The sequence below is a fragment of the Vigna radiata genome, chromosome 6 (assembly GCF_000741045.1).
Source record: "Vigna radiata var. radiata cultivar VC1973A chromosome 6, Vradiata_ver6, whole genome shotgun sequence".
Taxonomy (NCBI): Eukaryota; Viridiplantae; Streptophyta; class Magnoliopsida; order Fabales; family Fabaceae; genus Vigna; species Vigna radiata.
In genome coordinates, this window is record NC_028356.1 from 1,917,854 (window position 1) to 1,941,860 (window position 24,007).

Here is a 24,007-nt window from a genome sequence, read left to right on the forward strand (position 1 = left end):
TATTGAAAGATACAATTCCTTATTGGTCAAAAGAGAGAACACAGCGTTTGAGTGTCATGTTAAATCTTTACGGCTCAGTAGTTGTGCACGTACCAATACGGAGTTATTAAAAGATCTTGAAAAGGTTTATCAATATTACAGATGAAAATCATAACATCTCTAATGAATTTACTTCCAAAATTTGTTTACATGTATAAAAACAATTTCAATGTAAATTTTACATTCGTGAATTGTTTAAAATTAAAGAGTTACTCATATAAATAACTTTAATTTTAAATAGATAATGGGTAAAACATAATCAAAATAATAATTTTATTCATAGATACCTTTAATAAATAATTCCCTTTAAAGATTATGCCTTACAAGTCCTTGCTCCATTAACAGCTACGAGGAACCATGAATCAAAGAGTGTAAAATTACGTACAAAGAGAGAGAGAGATCATTAAGGGTTTACATTACAATTTCGAAGTGTTTATCGGTAATTCACGTTTGACCAGATTGTAAGCTGAGATCACCATTAAACACAACTCTGCTATTTGAGAAAATTACACGACCAGTTTTATGTTTTTTATATTTTACATTGAAAAGAAAGATTAATTAAATTAAAATAAACTTCATAAATATCAAATAAATGATACCAAATCATAAAAGAGAAATCGCATGCATAGAAATACACAACAAAAAAAATAACGAACTAAAAATGTAACAGGACAAACTTAATTTTTTTAAAAAACTATGAAATGATAAAGTTTAAATGAACAAGATACAAAATATTAGACTTGTGTAAAAAAGAACTATAAGAGTCACATATTACATTCAACTAGGAAACGAAGTTAGATATTAAATAAAATTATCTATGTTTTATAACGAATCAATTTAAATTTTTTCCCTCTTGGTATATTACATATACTCCTAAGTGCTTTAAATAATTGAGAGTTTAAAAATAGAACTTTTACCTTTATCAGAATAAATTAATGCTAACTTTGCTTAAATAAACAAAATTTACAGGGGCTATGGATCGGATTGATCAGTTGATTACAGATATCATAACACCCTTGGAAACTACATCATAGGTATTGCCGAAGGCTTTCACCACTCAGAGACTCCATTTCCTGGAGAATATCCTGCGCAAGAGATTTAACTGAAATCTCCACGTCTTCAAGTAGTTCACCAAGGAAGGGGATCGTTTCGGCCAATAAAACTAGGTATTCCTCTTTCAAGTTCTCCACAAAATACTTAACAATTCTTAGGCCCAACATTTTAGCTCGCATCTTATCACTCCGTGTCTGCATTAAAACCTGTAAAAGAACCGGAAGAAGAAGGCAGAAAGATGTTCAGTTTCTTAAACAACAGCTATGGGTGGCAAATGAAATTCAATACTGGTATGAGTAGGGTACAAACATATAGCAGCACTCTAGCTCTAGATGTTACTCAATACCCAAAATTAGAATAAAGAACTAATGAGGCATCCACACAAGAAAAAACCTATGTATTATGTAATGAGGATGCCAGAGAACACGAGAAGGTTGACACCATTTTAGATTATCAACCTGTGGGTCAATAGCATAGTTACTTAAGTTTGACCAAAATGGCATAACTCTGTCGTCTATTTACAATTAAAATTTGTAAGCTCAAACAAAATGAATTAAACTTTTCTAATAAACTAAAGTAAACTTTTATGGAAGTTGCCTCATTTGACTTCTCAAAGACTTGTTTTGCCTTTTGCACTTATGAGAGAGATTCAATTAATTTCCCTTGTTTTCTTCTGTTAAAAGATAGGTGATGGAAGCACAGGATTGAAAGCAGTTAGGGTGGTTCGAGTCCTGTGACACGTTGCTCTCGTTTTCCTAGTTTGAATGGCTAGTGATATTAGCCCAAATCCACTTATTAGCTTGCTACTGCACCATAGCTACTTATGTTAACAGGTAGGGGAGCGGATTTGTCAAGTTCAAAGGTTTTGCGGGCCATATCTGTAATTTACATTTTTACTATGGCCATATTCAAAACAGTGTTTCCCATTAACACCTCATGTGTTTCACTCAATGAAATCCAACATATTAATAGAATGTCAGTGTCAAATTACATGCACAAAAATTAACGACTAGAAAGGAATAGAAATAAAAAACTTACCTCATGGTTCAAAGGCTTCCACAAAAGGTCAGATCCAGCAGTCACTGCCATTTGACCGATGCAGGAAACCACTAGGTCATCAACGTCCTTCACACTCGGTATATTCATGCTGTCATCCAATAAAGTCGGTGGATCTATTACAAGTTGTGAAACAATAGGTCTCAACAACATCTGTGGCCAAGTATGATATTACAGTCAGTGAGGAAATAGAATTAGAAAAAACAGTACTGAAGGAAGCTAAAAGGTTAAAAGAATATTTTATTCCTTAAAGGAATGAGAGAAAAGAGAATGAAGAAAATATGCAAAGTATTTTTAAGTGAAATGGAAAAATTCCTAGTACAAATATTTAAAAAAATATTAAGTGGGGTGAGCTAATCAAATCAACTAGATGGAAGAAACAAAGTCTTCACTGAACTTTCTCATAACTAATCAAAATCGTATTGCAACTGTTGTGTTAGATACATGTCAAATATTATTTATATTTTATACAAGATACAATATGTATAAGATATATATCTAGATATGTACAAAAAGTCAAAAAATATAATAACTGTATAATTTCACTTCTGCAAACATATTAAAAATAAAAAGTATTAATAATTGTCATAATAAATCACATCATATAATCTACAAATATTAATAGTGTAAAACTCAATCCAATTTTGGAACCATCCACAGTGAATAGATTCCGTTTTGGTTCATAAAGAGACAGTGCTTCTATGTCTCATTTGTAACAAATATTAAATTAAATTTTTATAACTTTAAAAGGCTTGATACTTAACAAATACATAATTAAGTATCCAAGACTTTGGTATTGGATAGACATGAAGTGAGTTCTTTATATGTAACAGATTCACTTGCCTGGAAATTTGAGGAGTCCAGAAACTTCAAGGTCCCGGTGTCATACAGGAAACACTTGTGTAAAGATGACAAGACTAGTGCCCTGAGATGCCAAACCTTGATGGAGACGCTGCCTGTTTCTTTTATAATGCCATCATCCAAAATCTTGGCCCTTTTCTTCTGATTCCCAGTAGACACTTTCACATCTCCATCATCACTAAGATGATGAACACATCCACCAAGCAAGTGTTTGAAGTAAGGAACAAACAATGACCTACAAGTAAGGATATAACACCTTAAATGGCTGTCTTTGATCATTATTTAAGGGAAAAAAATTAAGGTAACATTATAATAACTGAATATAAACTAATGTCTACGGGTGTATACACATTATACTCCCTTCAGCTTATTACAATCCACAATTTTAAAGAAATTTTTAGTTCTTTCTACAAGACAATCTATAATTCTCTACAGGTTTCAATATGTTTGCTTTATTAAGCCCCAAAAAATATTATGAGTTATTTTGTTGTGTTAATGAATAATGAAACGAAAATTATAGAAGTCCTCTACAATGAACGTTAATGTGGTACATTAGTAATACTTTTTTTAAAAAATCAACTAAATTAATTGTTTTCATTGGTCTGTGCGATTATGTTAAAAATGTCATGTACTAAGGATAAGAGGGGGTAATAATTAAGGAATCACATTGAAACTAATTCTCAATTTAATATCGTAAGCAAACTTATATAAATAAATTTATCTACTGTCATAGGTGGTTGACATATTTACGGTAGTTCAATACACTGTTTTCCTATATACATTATAATTCCTAATTTATTAGGGACAAAAAGCTAAACTCTTCTGATAATAAAATAATCACATAGGCCTAAATATTCAACCATGCTTATTTTAAGGAACATTTCTGAGAAGAACAATTACTAGGTAACCAAAAATAGAACATACGAATGTCAACTTACCGATGGTTCTCTGTAAGCTTATTTACCATGCCATAGAAAGATATGGCCCTATCAATGCTTCCTGTACATGAAGTTCCATCCACTTCAGATTCTACCCACTCTATACTCTTTATGAGAAGGGGCTTGAACATGCTCTCCGTAAGTTTTAGAGTCAGAACAGTCAATGTATTAAGCACACCTTTCTCAACTAAATCAATGTTTTCAATTGAAGGAGGACTTTGCCGGCGCAGATCAAGAGCAACCAAACAAAGTTCAAATACCTTCCCATGAAATGCCACAATGGACGATCTGTCCATTGTACCTATTATGATTCCCAACATATCAAAGACAATAGTTAAGCTTTTATCCCCAGCCTTAATGGCAGCCGGGTATAATTTTAACAAAGGTGGCAGAGCAAGTCGAACCTGTAAAAAAGTAAAGAATTGGTAAATAAAACACAACAATTTTCATTCATACCAGTTACACAATACTACATTATATAAAGCCTTACAGGAATTCTTTCAGCAAGAAGCTTTCTTACTCCATGAGCTCTAGATTCCACCTTTGCATGCATTCCTGAAATATGTTCAGGATAAAGCACCAGAATCTCCATGATATTTACAAGGTACGGATTTAAAAATCCACCAAGCTTGTCCACAACTGCCTCCAAAGTGATGAGAAGATAAAAATAGGATTCCATTGAGGCTGATAAAACATCACTGCTTTTGGGTTTCATATTCAAATTAGACAATACTCGAGAAGATGACTTCATCACACCGTCCATAATCTTGGGAAGTTCTGCCAGTGCCTTTGGACCTAGAACATTTATCAGGGCAGCAGTTGCTCTGAGGCAGCTAGAAGTCACAGCCAAGTTATGAGATGCAATATATCTTGTAACAGATTGAAGGCACAGACTAAAAATGGAATTATTCGAAGGGAATATTTCAGCTACAACTTCTAAAGCAGAAACTGCTGCCACTTTCAAGGAGGTATCTGATGAGTCATCAAGTACTCGAATAATTTCAACACATAATTTTTTAAGTGATTCTGGGGAAGTTTCGTTCATATGAAGCAAAAGAGAAGTTGGAGTTGACCTAGAACCCTTATTGTCTTTAAGCCTTAAGCTCACATTTTTATGACTTCTTGCAGCTTCACATAACAGCCCAAGAGCCTGCAGTCCAAGAATATAAAATATCAAAAAGTATCTCAATGCCCTGAATTCACAAAACTAAAGATTATGGGTTTGTATTTGCGTTCTCATGGTGTGCAGGCATAAAACGCACTTTATTAAATGCTCTATATTAAAAATATATTGATTGTCATTTATGTTTTTGAAATAGAAATACACTTTCTATTAAAACTTCACACCAAGATAAGTGGTCAAGAACAGCTAATTAAATAATTTACAGTAGATAATGAATAATACACAATAATATAAAAAAAATTCAATGACCACGGTGTCTATCCATCAAATTAAAGGAGCATCATGAAAATCACTCTACCTAACAGAATATTACAAAGTAGATAGAGACAACAAATTATGGTCTACCCTTGAGTCAAAATAATACAAAATCCTATTAAAATTTTCTATATTGTAACTATATTAAAAATCATACCTTCTTCCCGACATTTTTATCTGCATTGTGGAGCAATTTAGTTATGCTGTTAATGTACACATAAGGAATCATGACTCCTGCTAGAATCCTTATAACAGCACGCATAGTTTCCTTCAACTCGTTCCTCACAATTACAGGGATGTTCAGTTGCTTTTTTCTTGCATCTACAAGTTGCAAAAGTAAAACAACCTGCTCCATAAGCTCGCCCAATGCCCTCTGCAACATTCAAGAAGCCATAACATTTATTTTAATCATGAATTTATTCATAATTAGAACATTTACACACAAAAAAAAACATAAAACACTACTGTCATTGCCATCTCACTAAAACCAAATACCGCAACCTAGAAAAAAAAAAATATATGATCCGTATTTGTTCTTGAATACTTCAGTTTATATTTTTATTATCAATATATCTACAAAACAAGTGTTTGTGGGCTCATTCAAAGATTAGAACATTAGCAAAAATATAAGTATACAACACTAATGTCATTACCATCACACAAAAAATAAAGTTAACAGCTGAATACGAACCTACAATGAAATATCAAACAAATATAATTTATGTCAATATTAGGATCCAATTGCAGCAAGTATAGGATTCTGGGGTAAAGTTTGGCTTGAACTCTCTAAGTACAATGGCTAGCTTTAGTGGTGCAGTCAAAAGGTTCTTCAATCAATTTGGTTTCATATATTTCCACCACAGCCAACCGACGTGGGTGCGGTGGCTGGCTGCAGTGTGGGCTTCTAATTGCAGTATACAAGAATTTAGCCCCACATGGGAAGTCTGTTGTGGGGTTTATAAGGTCTTGCTCTCGAAACACAATGGCTAGCTTTGGCTGCTCTCCAAAACATTCTTATCAGTTAAAGACGATTAGACAACATTGAATCATTATATCAACTACAGAGGTCTGTGGAATTCAGCCTTAGTTCAAGAGTGTCCACATAATTTGCCAAAAATTTTTAAATAAGGTCTCAAAAAACACACTGTTATCTGTCAATAGGGCACAGGACAGGAAAATTTATAAGTTATTTATGAAAAACATGACACAGGTAACATTAAAACTTTGCCATGCATCTGATTTGGATTTAACCTGAATGACAGCGGCATCCTCTCTTGATTCCAACTTAAACACAAATTCTGGATCTTGCAACTTTTGCAAAGAAAATTGCATCACAATAAACAACTCCAGGAGCTGTGTCTGGTCAACATCTCTATTTACCCTCTGTTCAAGCAGCATGACTAAAGAAGGAAGCCATATCTTACTCGTAAACTGTTCACAAATTTGCACTGCAAATCTATATTCCCACTCCTTAGTATAAAATGTTAAATCATCTGCTGTCTCAGCATTAAGAAAACAACTGGCTTTCTTTGAAATTAGCGAACGGAAAAGTAGGATAAGCAATGACGCTAAGCTTTTCCCCTCACCCAAAGTTCTGCAAAACAGCCATAATTATGAGATGCAAACCCCAAACCAATAGCTAAAGTGTCAACAATAGCAGGATCATAATGTAGAAATAGAAGAATACCTTAATAAATATAGCACAAATGACAGCCTTCTGTGTTCAACAATTTCAGGAAATATTTCCATGAAAATCTGTAAGGAGAAAAAGTACATATTAAAAGTTTGATCTGAAAAGATTCTTTACATGAAGCAACAGAAGAGACATGACATCCAAAAACCATTTCCACGAAAACCAACCTTCAGTAGTTTCTCCACATCATCTGTCTTAGAAAGCCAACAAGGAACAATTGCAGATATAAGATCCTCAAAAACAATCCTTGAATGGTCATCAATCTACAGGCATATAAAAAGAGAAATGGTGACACCACAATTCGTACACAGAATTAATCATTAATAATCCTTACTAAATTGAATTATGAAGATTTTTTCTCTTTAAACACGGTACTAAAGACAAGTTGCAAGAGCTAAAAAGAAGCATTCTACTAGTTTTTAATAAAATCCTAAAATTGTAACTAACAAGCAGTTTTTAAGAAATAAAGCCTTAAAACAAGTGGCCGAGGTTCTCCAATATAAAGCACATCCCAATAATTGAGGCAGAGATTGTAAGATTCTCTACCCTACTCAACAAATGATTGTTAACCAGTGATGCATGAAGAAAACTCAGGAATAACAGAAATGCCTATAGGATTTAGTACTATAAAACCAGTTGACATTAGGCAAAGTTGTCCAACAAACCATGTAATTAAGATAGTCAATGGGTGAATTTGAAACAAGTATGGACAAACAAAAAGAGAAAGATATAATAAGTCATTCTACCGAAATGACAACCATCCCAACATGGTAGAAAAGGATATAATAACCTATTCTACTCAAAGAATGCCTAAGCTCAACAGAAAAACTCTATATTAACAAACCTGTGTGACGGCTGCTTCTCCAATAACTACAAGAATATCGTGCATATACTCAAAAATTTCTTCTGGATAAACTCTAGTAATAGCAGAAAGAACAGAAAATATATGGTTGCGGGTGATAACTTCAGAGTTCTGGGCACACTCTATCAGTAGCTTAATGTTAATTTCACTTTTAATATTTTCCTGTCAACAACGGTAAAACATTATATAAGGATATAACCAAAATAGCGAAAGGTAGTTAAACTAAGTTATCTAACATAATAAATTTCCAAGCTTCACAATTAGGATGCATACATTCAGTGAGGCAATGCTTTTAAGCGAAATAATTATATCCTCCAGGATTATCAATAGAGTCTGTTGAATATGATATATTGTGCTATTGTTGGCTTCAGAAGGACTTGATTTTTGGCTTAACCTTTGCACAGGTATAAAGGACTTATTCACGCATTCCTCTGAGAATACCTTGCTAAGAAGCTTAAATAAGGATCCTAAAAGTAAATGCCTGCAATAATCAAATTGGAAATTAGGACAATTAAATGCATCAATCACCAATCTCGACAGTACACATAATTTAACGTTCGGATTCAGAATTATGCAAACACCTATTTGTTATGTCTTTCTTCAATAGCAAAACATCAAGAAGGGAACTAAGGATCCATATGTTATTAGAAGGATCTTCAGCTTCTTGGTGTCCAACCAATTTTTGTTTCTTCACCGCCTTTTCATTTGAAGAACTAACTATAAAACTCTTCAGTGCAAGTATGAGATCAAGCATGTAGCCAACAGTTGAGAAACTAATCTGCAATTCCAACATATCCCCAATTATTCTCAATTTCATTTCTTTTCGTCCAATTGTGGAATACTAAATTGGAAGAACCCTCCCACTACATTAAAAAGTAACAGGGCAACAACAAAATTTATTCCAACTAGATGAGGTAGGACATTGAAAAGAAGCATGATGCAAAAATAAACAAATAACATTTAAAGTGAAAAACAACTAGCTGCTTCAAAAGGCCATGGCCGTTGACAGGAATGGAATTTACGTATTGAAATTTTGCCTCAGGTCACAACCATATTAACTGTTTAATAATTTCCGAAAGATGCTATTTATTTATTCATTTAACAAAGCTACAATTAATTAACAATATTAATGATGTCATTACTCAAGTTTTAAATAGAATGTCATAAAAACATTTGTATGAACTCAATCATATGCATAAAGGACACAGGGGTTCTCAAACATGTAAACCAAATGTGTTTCCAGAAAGACCAAGGCTAATGAATAGAAGATATATTGATTGTTAAGGTTTCTGTTAGGAATAAGACTTTAAGTTTAACTCAACCCCACAAAACTGACTTATAAAGTGAAATTTATACTCACTTATATACTATGAAATCACCTTATCTTTAGTCGATGGGAACTTCTAACACATCCTTCTCACGCCGAGACATATACTTCTCGTGTGTGGACCAGACATTAATGAGTGGTCTGATAACGACTCAATACTGAGTAGAACAATAGACTCCACAGACAACAAATTTCGCTAGAATAGGATCTAATTCACAACTCTGATACCATGTTAAGTAGACTTTAAGTCTGACTCAATCCCATAAAACCGGTTTGAAAAGTAAGTGTTGCACTCATTTATATCCTATGAAATCACTTTATCTTTAGTCAATGTGGAACTTCTCACAGTTTCAGTCCGGGTACTCACTAAGTGTTTTCAATTTTTATTTAAATCTTCATACCATTTGTTAACCATCAGTAATTTAAAAACAATTTAAACAGAAAATTCACTGTGGAATGTGTCTTCACCTGACAAGTAAAGGGGCATTTGGTTTACAAAATGTTTTATATTTTTACTGCCTATCAGGAAGCAAAATCTAGTGGGCTTCAATAGCACTACCCCAGTCCCAAAAAAATAAAATAATTAATAAACACCCTTTCCAAAGGGAAGTTCCAGATAGAATAATACCAAATAATTAAGTTCTTTGCAAATAACCACTAAAAAACCTTACACTCCAGAAAGATACATTAAAAAAGGAACTAACCAAGACAACACATGGTTAATAACATTTGATTATGAGCAAGAAACTAACATCTATACGCGTTAATGCCTCTTTAGTTGCACGTTGTACATCACCATTACCATTACGCCACAGAAACACAAGCTCACAAAACAAATGCTCCTGTAAGGCATAAGAACAAAAAAGTAGAAGTTAGGACTCAGTACGGGCTACCTTGGTATTTTTTTTTTCATTTATACAAAAAGGGCAAATTATCACACATTTTATCGCATAAAGCCAAGAAAAGGCAGCAATCATTAGATCAACTCATCAATAATCAAGAATGACAATAACAAACTGTATAAATAAATATGCTGCCAATAAAACCTTCACTTCATTCTTCAACTCCACATAGAATTTACTGTTGAGTTTGTTCAAAACAGCGATACAAGGCTTTACACAGGCAGGGTCATCCGAATTCAGGCTCCCAAACTGAAATATCAAGAGAATGAAGTCAATAAATTCAAAATAACAATACGCATTATGAGAAAAATATACAAAAAGTATCTCACCCGCAATGCTTTCACTAAAAGATCTTGTAGATCATTTCCTCCAGAGGGACATGACATAACACAGCTCTACAAACAAAGTGGAACAAATTCACACCTAATCTCGGAATAAAGGTTCCACCAGTTAAAACTAAACACAAAACACATACCTCCAGCAAAAGGCACGTTATCTTAATTTCATTGTCTGACAATTTTGGACACGACAGACTGAGTTTTTCATAGTATTGCATAAGAAAAGTGAACAACAAAGAGCCAACTTCTGGAACATGCATAAGGGCATTCCCAATTCCTTTGAACAAGGATAAAATCATTAGCTGCAAGGGACATCAACTAGTAAGTTACTTCCTCACAGTCTCAGGATTGCATAAAAACCCACATGTAACACTGTTAATCTGAAATAAACATATGAAACCTTCATATATATCACTATATCTAATATATCTAATATCTATAGCTATAAGATAAATAGCATAATAGAAGAGAGTGAAGACATCAAACCTTTCCATAGTTAGAGAGTTTCAGCGTGGAACCCAAAATGAAGCCAATAATTCTTATTTTCGTAGGCTGATCAAACCTGAAGAGATGTGTTTGAAAACAATATGGAATAAAGGATCTCAAAAATTAGTACAAATGAACATTTTTCCAAGGAACATTGTTCACAAAAAGTAAAAATAGAAACTACAAACAAGCAAAATCAAAAAGGTCTAAGATGGAGAAAGCTACATGATGACTCACAGAAATTTGCATCAAACAATGACAATAAGTATCAGAACCAAGCAAAACTGAATATTCCTAAATGGCTAAACCTATTCTATCCTCCCTCCATCTCAACAAAACAAAACAGCAGCTTAAACTCCACAACAAAGATAAGCCACATAATCTGAAACAATAAACAGATTGTAAACAAATAAACAAAAAAGAAAAACATTATTGAAAATCAAATCAAACAATGTTAAATCTATGTGACTGAACATCTGTGAGGTGGAGCAATTTGCACCTTCTATCCTTCTTCATCCTCCAATATAATGCTAAGATTAATTCACAAAATAGTTAAGGTGACCAAATCACATACAAATCCAAGCGGTCACAGTTGCAAAGAAGGACCACTTGGGGACATTGATGAGATTATAGTTTATATTGTCATTTTACCAATACTTGCTGGCTTACCTTTTTATTCTAGAGTCCTTTTCTTCAAATCGTTTTTTTGAAAGGCCCAAAAATTAGTTCGATTAGAACCATGTTTAGCTGGTTGGTCTAAACTCATTGAGTCTTTCAAGGGGATAAACAGAGGAGATTTGGTACCAATGAGTTATGACCAAACTCGTATATTAAAAACCTAATACCACCTCCTATCCATAACTTTAAAACAATGGATTTATGGTCTTTTTTATATGTTGCTCAACTTTCTTATTTCTAGTAAATGTGGGACACTCACTTGGGCAAAGTTGGCCCACAACAGTCTGAATAGAGATAAGCCTACAAGGTCAAGGCCAAGTCAAGCCAAGTCAACAAGCCTTGAGTTTAAGTCAAAACAGGTTGAGCCCATGCCATATCGAGTTGGACCTTCAAACCCAAGTTAGGCAAGACTCAGATGGAGTTTGGTCAAGCTTGGTGCATGTCAAGCTAAGTTGGGTGAGACCAAGGTCAAACTGTGTCGGTTGGGGCCTAGTGCGGGCCATGCTGGACAAGCCCTAGGTTGGGTTGAGTAAATTTAAGTTTGAGTCAAAATCAAGCTGAGTCGTATTGGGTCCAAGTTGGGCCGAGTCTAGGTAGAGAAAAGTCAATTAGGCCTAAGTCGGGAAAGGTTGGATTGGGCCAAAGGAACGCAAAGTTGGAATGGATCTTCAAGAATCCAATCCATGATCACCACTAGTCATATGTCAAACATCATCATTTAGATTTTAGAAACGAAAAGGCTTACAAGGGGACTTTATCCAAATGTTCTCCATATTTAAGAAGATAAAGTATACTATGTGGAAAGATATTTCACAAAGCAGCAGCTAAAGCAATGAATATAAAAAACAGTTCTACAGAAATGAAGTGCAGCTATTGAAATAAGAATGATAAGAATTTCTATAATAACATAAAAAATACCTTTTTTCAACATTTTGAGGTACCAAAATGTTTTGATGCTCCAAGTTGTTTGTAAAGGATGAGCTCAAAGTGGATGCAAATAGGGAAGGAAGAAATTTCTTGTCGGACAATATGAATGTTTTCAGCTGACTCATCAGGGAGAGAAGCTCACCCACGAAATGAAACCATGAGGCATTGTTCCCTGTTCTTATCAGTATTAGATACTTACAAAGTACTAAGGTGAAATTAATAAAGCATTGCGGACTACATCAAATTATTCTAACATTACCATTTTTCTTGCCAGCGTGCTCAAAATGACACCACAATGTATACAATGAATCAATACAGTCCATGGCAGCAACCCTTATATTCTGGAAGAAATTAGAAAGATGCAAAGAAATTATCAGCATCCAACAACACTCCCACAAAAATTTAAAAAAAAAAAGAAAAAGAAAAAACAGCAAAACCATGAATAAAAATAACTTGAGATACGTTGACAAGACAATTTGCCAACAATTACAAATGGGCAATATACAGAAAAGAGGGGAAAAATAGCAAGTTTAGAGAATATAGCTAACAGAATCGTACATGAGTATCACTCGCTAAAGGAACAAGAACAGACGGGAATTCAGCTAAAAGTCCAAGTTTCCATCTATCTGGTTCCAGGCTACACAGAAATGCATAGCATTGAAGACTTTCAACCTGGACTGCAGCAGAAACACCTGCAAAATGGAATATTCAACCCAAAAATCAAGCCAATTGGAACTTATATGACTTCTGAACCATAAAATGTTAGCTATAGAATACCTACACAGTTTGGAAATATAACAACACAACTGCACTTGCATAGATGGAAAAACAATAACTTTGGTTGGGCATATATGCATTAATTAAACATATATTAATGCTGTGATTAGAATCAGACAAACAAAGATATTTAAAAGCTTTTTTGGTGTGAGATAAGCCTCATTGACTCCACAAATATCTCAGTTTTGAATAAAAAATTAGAATAAATACTCATAAAAAATGACAGTGTAGAAGGCTCTGGACTGACTTTCAATAGCAACTTCAACCTAATGGTCCCAAAGAATAAAATTCCTCTTCTCCAACAGAAATCTTTTGCACAAAAGTACTAAAGAAGTAGATGAAAGGATAAAAGGGGCTTTCCATAGAAGTGCTTAAGGATTTAGAATTTACCCAAGAGTCCACGTGAATTTACCCAGGTTTACTCAGAAAAGAGTTTAATAGTGAGTTAACTCGTTTTCTCAATCTAGGATCACAAACTCGAAAGAGTTTAATGTTAACTTGAGAGTTTGACACCCTTGCTCTCAAGTACCTTTCTCATAAATTTATTCTTCAAGTAAACGATTCTATTCTCACTTCGAAAAAATAAAAATAAACTTTGAGAAGAGGGTGTCTCTGATATTAGTTTTTCTAAACATCATACATACTTCAAATACAAGAATCAATGCATCTTAAATTGTTCTCTCGTAAAATGATTTGGCATTGGATATGTTTGCAATGTTAATAAATATTAATAGACCACCCCGTTGGGCAAAAAATACAATCCAGCATATCCACAACAGAAGTATCAAAAACAGTGTCCAACAAAAAAACATGAGAATCAAAATAAAAAAGATCAAGTATATAGCAACCTTCCTCTGTGAAAAACTTAGACAAGAGACAAGAAGGCGATATTCTGCACTGCACTGCTAAGTGATGGAGGTGTTTACGGAATGCATGCTTCAATTTTGAGGAGGCAAAAAAAACAAACAGATTCCTTATCTTGCTGACCCACTCATCACCATCACGCTGCATTTTGTAAAAGGTTCATTCATCCAATCAGTGATGGAAAAAAAGGAGTCTAGTAACAAATTCTGAGAAGGATAGCAAGTTCATAAGACATTGATTACAGGATTACAAAAATGACAAAGGAATTCCTAACCAGCAGAATGTCAGAAGGTGCTACAGATAGTAGTAGTTCTAACAGCCTCCAAAATATGCAAATCATAACCTTCACGTTTATAGGCCTTAGATTGGCATACAAAATATCTTTTAAGAAATCCTTGCACTCCCACTCTAGCATTTCAGAATTGAACTGCAAAACAATTCCCAACAATTGAAACAGTAACAAGTAAAAATTAGCTTCTCAGCACAGAAAAACGAGACAAATAATGAACTCAGAAAAACAGCATGCAAGTAAATCCTACGTACCTCATCCAATACGACATCAGCAGCTACTGAAGTTTCCCACTCAGCCTTTAGAAAAGGAAATAGACATTCAAATAGTGCATAAATGTCTTCATCTTTGAACACAAGAAAAAAAGTCAATTAATTACAAGTTTATGACTAACATTAATTAACAGAAAGAAACAAACTACAACTAAGGAAAGCTAAGATATAGCTCAAAACATTTATTTCTGACATGTGTCAAAACGTTATTGTTTTCAATCATTCAAAAAAATAATATATTTATGTAGTTATGAACTGTGAGAACATGCATAGACAGATGGTAAGCAATAGTTATGGAATTACTTTTCTTGATCTCAAAAAGTACCAATACATTGGTATGTGAAGGCAAAATGAAATCCTAATAAAAGGAAACAAATCTCCTAAAATAAAGCAAACAAATCTCCAGGCATAGAGACTCTAAATCTGGAGCAAATCTACCAAATAAACTCTTCATCCCAATCCCTTAACTTTATGGATTTCTTACAAACAAATATATATTCATTATCCAATCAATCTATTTTTACTGTACACCAAATGTGCAATATTTACTTCCATATTTCAACATTGACTATTTCTGAAAATATGCAATTCAAAAAGAGAAGGAAAAAGCAAACCTTTTGGTTTTATACAAAGAGACTGCAAGAGAACAAAAAAGAAGAGTGTCTTTGACAACTCCAAATCACTGCAGCATTCCACAAACCAATTAACATGGTCTTCAGGATGGACCAAGAAATTTTCAGCCATTTTATTGACAATCTTCAAGTTAATTGAAGATAAACTTCCAGGTATCAATGCCTGCAATTTTAGTTCCAAGAGTCAGTAAAGTGAAAGGTGATTGCCAAATTCTTTTGACAAACATATTTAGGAGTAGCTGTGCTTACTGATGAATAACTAATGACTTTGATAAAACCCTGCTATACATGTACTAGTGTGGTATTCGATTTAGATATCGGAATGTGCCCAACACTTTCTGTATTTATACAATTATTTCATTTATATCAGATTCAAATCTGATTTATTTTTCTTTCCTCCCATCAAGGGATCTTGTAAATTTTAATTACTCCCTTCAACTACTGTACCAGTATAAATAAAAATAAGGAACCTTTCTGCTCAAGCATTTCACAATATTTAGTGTTCTTCAATACTAGTAACATATCATGTTCATATTCTGGACACTTTCGCCAATCCTAGAGAATCTTGCGTTTGACAAACTTGGGTTTTTTTGACAAAATAGATTTAAATTTCTTCTCACTGTAAGTTATACATTAAATATAAATTTAGAGCAAACTAGTTCAAAAGGCAGATACTTACTTCTTCTCCAGATGAAGCCATGAAAATATTCTTATAAAGTGGCCAGTTTATTTTGTTGACAAGTCCCACAGCTTTTACATTCAAGCTCTGTGTCTGCGCAAAGCAAAATAAGAGCAAGGGAAATATAAAAACAATTTAGTTAGAAGAAACAAGATCAAAATATAATAAATTTTTTTATCCAAAATACAAACTACATCTGAACTTAGCCACTACCTGGATTAGAAAAATGAGTAATGGAAAAATCATAGCAGCGATGTTTTTCAAGTAACTGGTATGATCACCGAAGTAAGAGATAGCCTTCTTTAAACAAGTGACAGCAACTTCACCATTTAGACTATCGCTATCAGCAGAACCTACAAGAAATTGCGGTGGTTAAAAAATGCAGTGGAGAAAGAGCACAAAGTAATTGTTTTATTCCCATTATTTAATTCCACCAGCCACTCTATGGCTAGATGCATCATCCTTGAATGAATCTCTAATATGGAAACAAGCAAAAGACCATTTGTTTAAAGACTACCAAAACAAACATCTCTGTGAACCCAAATTCATCCATATCCATGGACATAACAGAACTGGAATAAGTTTATTAGACCAAAACAGGAAACAAAAAGCTGTAATTTTTTGAAGACAATATATACTCGAGTGGCAGTAGAACAGCAACAATTTACACATTCCGCAGAACATGTTTTGGTGAACTAGAACCAACAATCCCATCACTATTCTTCCGTTCTTCTAATTTAAACTTTAATACAGACATTATCCAATTAAACTTTTCTTAATAATTGACTGTACAATCTAAGATGAGCATTGACAGGTCGAATCATCATATGGTGAAAAACTCCAAAAATAAGCATATGACCCAACAGCTATAACTATCCAGTCATCATAAAGGAAAAGCACATTTTGATACAAATAAACATAAAAATGGACAACCAGACACCCTTCAACAAAGAAATGGACAAGAATGAGATCGATGAACAAATCAATCCCAATAGACACGTTCAAAAAACACCAAGGAGACTTAGACATTTATAAGATCACATTTATTTCTCTACGCATAACTCCCACCACTAACATTCATACATAAAAGTCCATCAAGAATGCATTCAAAGAACAAAATCCTTTTCCCAATACATCAATAAGTCAATGCACGCTGCATTTCATTGTAGTGCCACAACACAACATAAACGTATAGGATGAACTTCTACCTAATTATTTATAATATACCACCAATTACCTGAAAGCAGTTTGTCCATGCATCTTCTTAGCACATTCAGTAGTGCATCAAGAAGCTTAGAAGAATCTATTACATTTGGCAAGCCATCAACACGTAAAGCTGCTTGAACAACTGTTAGTTCTGTGTCATCTAGCAGTCTTAATATGGCCTCTTGAACGTTTATAAGATTCTGATAACCAAGATGTATGTTGGGGTTAGTCAAAAGTCAAAGACTTTGAATACGCAAAGACAGCATCAACTCGTCCTAACAAAATCTCTGACCATATTATAAATATTTCCCCAAGAAAATGATATCAATTCATAGTTTCATTCATAAATAGCATAAACCATGATGATAATCAGTTGATGCATAGCTTATTGATATAATTGATTATGGCAGACCAAAAACTAATTAATAGACTACTCAATGCTACCACAACCAGACCTTTGGACTGGTACCTGCAGCACACTCCTTACTAGCATTTTCCATTTGTAGTCAGACATTGCAGGGTAATACAATATATCAGAATTTCTAAATACAGCAAGTATTTAAAACTGGTATTTGACAGCAACATTTGTTAGCTCAACCATGTCCTACGAATAAAATATAAGAAAAGTAATATGCCACCAGCACCAGAAATTACAAGTACTGTACACGAGGAGGAATCAATTTACAGCATTCTAACTTACACCCGATCTTGCATCATTAAAAAATTAATTTTTTGTTGAACCAACAATTGATTTATAATAACATATTACCAAAATTTATCTATGTAAAATATGTATGATAAGAAGAAAATTAAATGGTTTATATTTTGTAAAATATGGACAATAAGAAGAAAATTAAATGGTTTATATTTTCAGAGTATACATTAAATTAATTTTGAAGTATATAATTGATTTGTCCAAAAGTTTGGATTAACCTAAAACAGCTTTCGAGATAAAGTTATGCAGTACAATGTTATTAAATGGTGAGAGAGTGGGTGTAACTTATACCAAACAAAGGTGGAAACAGAATTTAATGTTCTTTACAAAAATATTGGCACCAAAAATGCTTTACAAAATATATACAAACAAATGAGAAACAGAATTTAATGTTCTTCAAACATTGTCAAATGAAAAATACAAATTAATGGAAACATAAGGTTTTTGGAAGGATGGGAAAACTAGAAGAGCAGATATACCTTTGAACCATCATTGGTTTCTGGAATAACAGAATAATCTAAATCAAGCAGTGTAGCACGACGAACATCAGCCTATAACATCAAAATTTATCATTATTGTACATGATACACTTATAGATTTATATAAACCAGATATTCAATAGGAGAGCTATAGTAGTACCTTCGGATGATACAGGCCAAACCAAACTTTTGAGTGTGAGATATCAAGTGCAGAATCCAAATTTCCATCTAACAACTTACACAAAACCTTATACAACGAATCATCTTTCTTGGAACGTGCTTTATTTTCCTGTTAAACATATTCAAAGTTGAACACATTATAAACTATCTGACAACGCATGAGAACAAAAAAGCAGAAAATTCATCAGCATGCCTGAAGGAAATGATGAACTGCACCACGTAGTTCCGAAGGGTACTTTGTATTGAAAATAATCAGAATCTTCTTTGCCCAGCCAGCTAACCAACAATTGACAAACCAACATTATGAGAAATAACCTAAGCAGCCAATATTAACAGACTAGTTGTAGATTTCTATTAAAAACATAAAGCCAGTAGAGAGCTAAGTAATTAGAAAAGGCAATAAAAATAAATAAAAATATACTCTAACTACTGAAAACATAAAAAGCACACATTTTAATGATTTAATGTGTGTTATTTAACAAGTTCATACTATGATACACAATTAGGTGACACCCAGTTCATTAGACAGTCAATCAACTGATTAATGATGCCTAACCACACTCAACATGGATTGTTGGAGCATTAATGTATTGAACAGTAGTATATGCAATTCCTTGAGTTACCATGCATCTTTTTTCACAGTCTTTGGACTTCCTTATAAATCCATACATGCTATTCAAAGGTGAAAGTATTAAAAAGATGAGTGTGTAGTTTCTAAACAAATAAAACTTCACCTGTTGAAGGCATTAGACTTCAAAGTCAAATTCTAATTTTCTTTCCCAAGTTTCATACAGGGTTAAACTATTAAAGAATGGACTAAAGTTCCTTGATAATGGCATCATTTTCAACAGTGTGATCCAAGAGTTTGGCTTCCTATTAACAGGAGCTTTCCATGCAGTATGAGTGAAGTAATATCAGCATTCTATATAATGCTATGCTTTGCTCTGGTGTTTCAAATGCCAGTTCTTATTATTTATATAGACAATACACGCCTTTTCTTACGTAATACTGATACAGAAAACAAACCAGTGCTAAGTAGAACAATTTTAACATCATATATATATATATATATTGCACAGAAAGTTCTGATTCGGGAAAATAATTTCCCAATAAGCTAACAAATAAAGCTTCTTTGCCTCAAAAATAAGCTAATACAAACAAAAAGTTCAAACTTAACAGTTAAAGAAAAGTTACGCATAACATAAAAAGGCCTGCATGATCATTGCTTTCAGAATTCAGAAGAAAATACAAACAGGTACAAAAAAAGTTGTTTACAGAAGCTTCTAAAGGTTCATTGGTTCACTCTCAATATGAATTATTATTAAGCTCAAGCTTATGAATTACAACAAGATATATAATTTGGGGTACAGAACTAAGTAATGAGCTCTTTAAATTCAAAATCAGATGTACCTGACATGGAAGGAGTTGAGTCACCAACTTTTTGTGATAATTTCACACAAGTTGAAAGAATTGTCGTGACCACGTGATCAACAAAACTGTTTATGGGGATAATTTCTATCAAGGATAGCAAAGTCTGCTGACAGTATTCATCAGAACTGCAATCCGTAGTTGTTATAATCAACACAAGACACAAGCCTCTATAAAATATGACTTGAAGCATATATGCACAGAAAGACAATCATACAATGCTCACCTGCAGTCAATCAGGGAGTCCAAAAGCACACGAAGAAACTTTTCAATATTGAACTCCTTAGATAATTCTAATAAAACCCCTGCCAGGTCCCTACATAATTAAAAGGGATTAACTATGGTATAAATATAAAGAAAGAAAAGGGAACAGTTCAAGGACAGTGATTATGTAAAAGTTGAGCAGTTCAATTTGACTACCTTATTTTATTTAAAACCTCCAAGGCCTTCGTTGGTAGTATTTCAACATTTTGAGACTAAGAAAATTCCAACATAACAAGTTAAAATGAAAATATAGCAAGATTCAGAAATAGATATCGCATTGTGAAAGGAAATTATATAAATACTATTTACCACCCAAAAATTGATCAATGTCTCCGTTTAAACTATAAGCAAACATCAAGGATTACACTAGTACCTGAACAAGATTTATTAAGGTAATAAGGGACAATCGAAACCAATAGATATCTGTCATCTGTATAGCCTCGCCACGAGCAACCTCAGCAACTGAACGTATCAGACTATTCAAAAGCTTGGGAGCTAATGCAGCTTTGTTCCCAAGCAAACCAATGATCATCAAAGAACCAGCCTGCATATGAGGAAAATTTGAAAAGACAAATGTTTCACAAGGTACCAAGAAACGTAGCACAAAAATTGTTAGAATATGTCAAATAATTTACTATATCTTAAATCATGTTTTAGTATTAGTTTGCCAATATTCTCATAATATCTTAAGACTGCTCAATGATTAAAGTAAAAAATAGTTAGAGTTAGAGTTTCTTATTTAAGAATATACAATGGCATTGCAAATCATTATAATTATGACCAGTATAGGATCATCCAAAGTCTCTATTTTCTACTTTACCTCCCTCTACACCTAAAACCTCACCTTTCAATAGATAAAATAAGTCCTCAAAATGAGGTCAAGCATACATATAATATAATCACAGTTTACGATTGTGATAACACAGTTCCCTCAACATTTCTGGTCTAGAAACAGATCATCGTGGTCTCTCTTTGCCGCTCAGTGCAAATTAATTTTAATGGAGTTTCCATTGCAATTATAATATCGATTGAGATTAGAAGGCCTTTCTATATCTGAATTAATTCTATTTCTGCTTCCAATGAAAAAAATAAAAAATATGTTTAACTATTTAGTATTCAATCTTCATCACAGACTGACCATGAAAAAGGAAAAATCATGACTTATCAGATTAAAGCCATATAATTTTTTCACCAAATAAAATAATATAAGAAAACTACCTATCCGATAAAGAAAAGGTACTAAAACTCAAAATAAAACAACCAAGCTTCATCTGACTAGGCAGGGTCAACCACTATAGTGTTGTTTAATAGTATGACGTCACTATTCTAGAGTACAGGGGTTTTGATAAGTAAAGGATCAGATATGAAATAATGCTATGATATCAATTGCTTGAACATATCATATAGATTGTAACATAAGCTTGTCTAAGCATATTCTACATTTATGGAAACAATTATAAAGAATGTACGAAATACTTTAAGACAATAGACAAAGAAACAGTGAATAACACTTGTTAACAAAGAGGTTTAGCCCCACTTGTACCAAATTATAAACGCTACATGACCATTCTTATTAGTGATGAGTAATATTGCCTTAGAGGATATTTTGGAACAGAAAAGCAAATTCATTAAGTCTACCATCGGCAAGTAAATAAACAGCTAACTAATGAGAAAGTAATCACAAAATATATTGCAGTGTGATGTCTAAATATAATCAGTTCTAAATTATAATGCACAGAGATAATTTCCTTTGAATCTAACCTTGTGATCTGAAAACCCATTAATGCCAGGCTGAAGACCAGATACCACAAAAGGAAGTATCCTCTTTACAAGATCATCGTCTACAGTTACAACAGTACCCAAAACCTCAACAAAAACAGCAGTACAAAAACCAATAAAAAGCCTTGAAGGTTGAGACTTTTTAGACGGAGATGCCTGTAACCAAATGCTTTGATATCTAATTAGATTCCAGTAGACCACTTCCAAATTCACAGCTAAACACAAAAAAGAAAATTACTTACGTAGTTGCATAGAGCATCTAATATGCCCTTATCACGGATGCACTGTTGCACTATGACCATCCTAGGAGGCGGTGCACCAGACGCTTTAACACCATCAAGAAACCCCCATTTAGTATTCCTTTACAGAAATTAAGTGAGACATTAGAAGCCAAACTAGTAGTTTACATCAGAAGCCAGACAAGTAGTTCACATCACAAGCAAACCAAAAACTCATAATCATATCTTTCTAACCTTGTATCAAGTATCTGTACTACTCGAACAAATGGATGTGTGTCGTGGTACGGCAAAGAACACAAAATCAAATCCTCGATGTTGTACACATGAATCCTGAAACTCAAAACAGACCACGTCAAAATAAAAAATCAAAACAGTAAAGGTAAAGGAGGTGGGGCAAAATGAGATTATCAGCATAACACCTCCAAGAAGAAGACAATCCATAGCACTGTTGAAGCAACCGTAAAATATCAAAATCAAGTAGAGTACTCACTTGTGTCTACGTATCAAGTACTCGAGCGTTTTAAGAGCAGGCCGAAGAAGAAAATATCCAGAAAGCAGTCTTAAATACGAAGCAATGGAGACATTAAGTTGATTATTCTGTTCTATTCCCAGCAACTCTCTATCCAACTCCTTACTCCTGTGGCTAAACAAATCGTTCTTATAGTTCCTGAACCGCTCATCCTTGCCAATAAGAACCTCTAAACCTGAAATAGCAAAAAAACATAACCAAACACAAAACAAAATCAATACCAAAGCAGAATATAAAGTATCAACACGCTCCATATGCTCCATTCGTCACGACTAGCATAGTGCAAAACTTTATTGGATTAGGTGAAGTGCTCAGTTGCACCAGCTTAGTTGAAAAGAGAAAGAGTAAAATGAGAAGTAAATTGAGAAGATTGACCTTCAAGAGCGAGGGAGAAAAGAGTTTCGATATCGATGTCGGCGGCTTCTTTGGGATCGAACAATATTGAAGGACGGGTGAATGGCCGCTTGAGAGGCTCGGAGTCGGCTTTCGCGAAGGACCTTAGAGTTTCTAATTGCGAGGCTAAGGAGGTCGCCATTGTTAGGGTTTAACACCAAAACGAAGCTTAGAGTGTTTTTGTTTTGGTTCTTCTGTTTATGATTCTTCTGGTTCTTTTCTCCAGAGCAACCAAATTAAAACACGAGGGAAGAAAGTATAATATTTGTGGCATTCTGAACTACGCTTAGGGTTTAGGGTTTTTGTGTTTCGAATATTCAAAGCTCCTTTCCAAGCGACGTCGTTTCACCTTTTTTAATCAATATTTAAATGAAAATAAGAAGTTAAATCTGTTACTTGCTCAAATATTTATTTGATAATCTTAAATAATTTAATTATGGTATTTCTCTTTTTTTTTATGTCTGCATATCTTTTTATTGGATTTGATTTTATTCTAAAATAACTATTTAAAGAACCTATTTATAAATGAAAACTATATTTTTTAATTATATTTAATTTTGTAATTACAATTTTATTTTGTTTGTGTTATCTATTATTATTATTTATTATAATATAAGAAAATAAGATATTAAAAATTTATTTTATTAGCTATCTTTATTTTGTTAATAAATGTTTAAAAAGTTG

At 33.3% G+C, this 24,007-nt stretch overlaps 1 protein-coding gene across 2 annotated transcripts; it reads right to left on the minus strand.

Moving 5' to 3' along the window:
* Window positions 1–967: 967 nt before the first annotated feature.
* Window positions 968–23,587, minus strand: LOC106764728 (uncharacterized protein At3g06530). Of its 2 annotated transcripts, XM_014649082.2 has the most exons (39): window positions 23,306–23,587; window positions 22,892–23,105; window positions 22,636–22,731; window positions 22,405–22,522; window positions 22,145–22,318; window positions 20,757–20,927; window positions 20,540–20,595; window positions 20,346–20,435; window positions 20,102–20,247; window positions 18,885–18,967; window positions 18,672–18,800; window positions 18,512–18,583; window positions 17,349–17,517; window positions 16,325–16,464; window positions 16,112–16,204; window positions 15,415–15,595; window positions 14,783–14,874; window positions 14,514–14,666; window positions 14,224–14,380; window positions 13,157–13,290; window positions 12,858–12,939; window positions 12,590–12,770; window positions 10,994–11,069; window positions 10,645–10,809; window positions 10,499–10,564; window positions 10,314–10,418; window positions 10,020–10,109; window positions 8,522–8,718; window positions 8,214–8,421; window positions 7,923–8,102; window positions 7,246–7,341; window positions 7,073–7,140; window positions 6,637–6,979; window positions 5,543–5,758; window positions 4,438–5,097; window positions 3,948–4,351; window positions 2,992–3,244; window positions 2,131–2,301; window positions 968–1,298 (listed from the first exon to the last, which is right to left on the minus strand). In XM_014649082.2, exons 1-39 carry the CDS (start codon window positions 23,463–23,465, stop codon window positions 1,068–1,070), a joined length of 6,420 nt encoding a protein of 2,139 aa, XP_014504568.1. In that variant the 5' UTR covers window positions 23,466–23,587; the 3' UTR covers window positions 968–1,067. The 2 variants fall into 2 exon arrangements, with proteins under 2 accessions (XP_014504568.1, XP_022637564.1); XM_022781843.1 differs by lacking the exon at window positions 15,415–15,595 and having other exon boundaries at window positions 14,783–14,827; window positions 16,115–16,204.
* Between the last annotated feature and the right edge of the window lie 420 nt (window positions 23,588–24,007).

Excerpts from the sequence above, each read along its gene's own strand:
- LOC106764728 (XM_014649082.2), bottom strand. The coding sequence starts at position 23,465 with ATGGCGACCTCCTTAGCCTCGCAATTAGAAACTCTAAGGTCCTTCGCG. Across the intron at positions 11,070-12,589 it reads CCTCAAAATGTTGAAAAAAG|GTTTGATCAGCCTACGAAAA; the intron begins GTATTTTTTATG and ends ACATCTCTTCAG. Across the intron at positions 10,110-10,313 it reads AGTTGAAGAATGAAGTGAAG|GAGCATTTGTTTTGTGAGCT; the intron begins GTTTTATTGGCA and ends TATGCCTTACAG.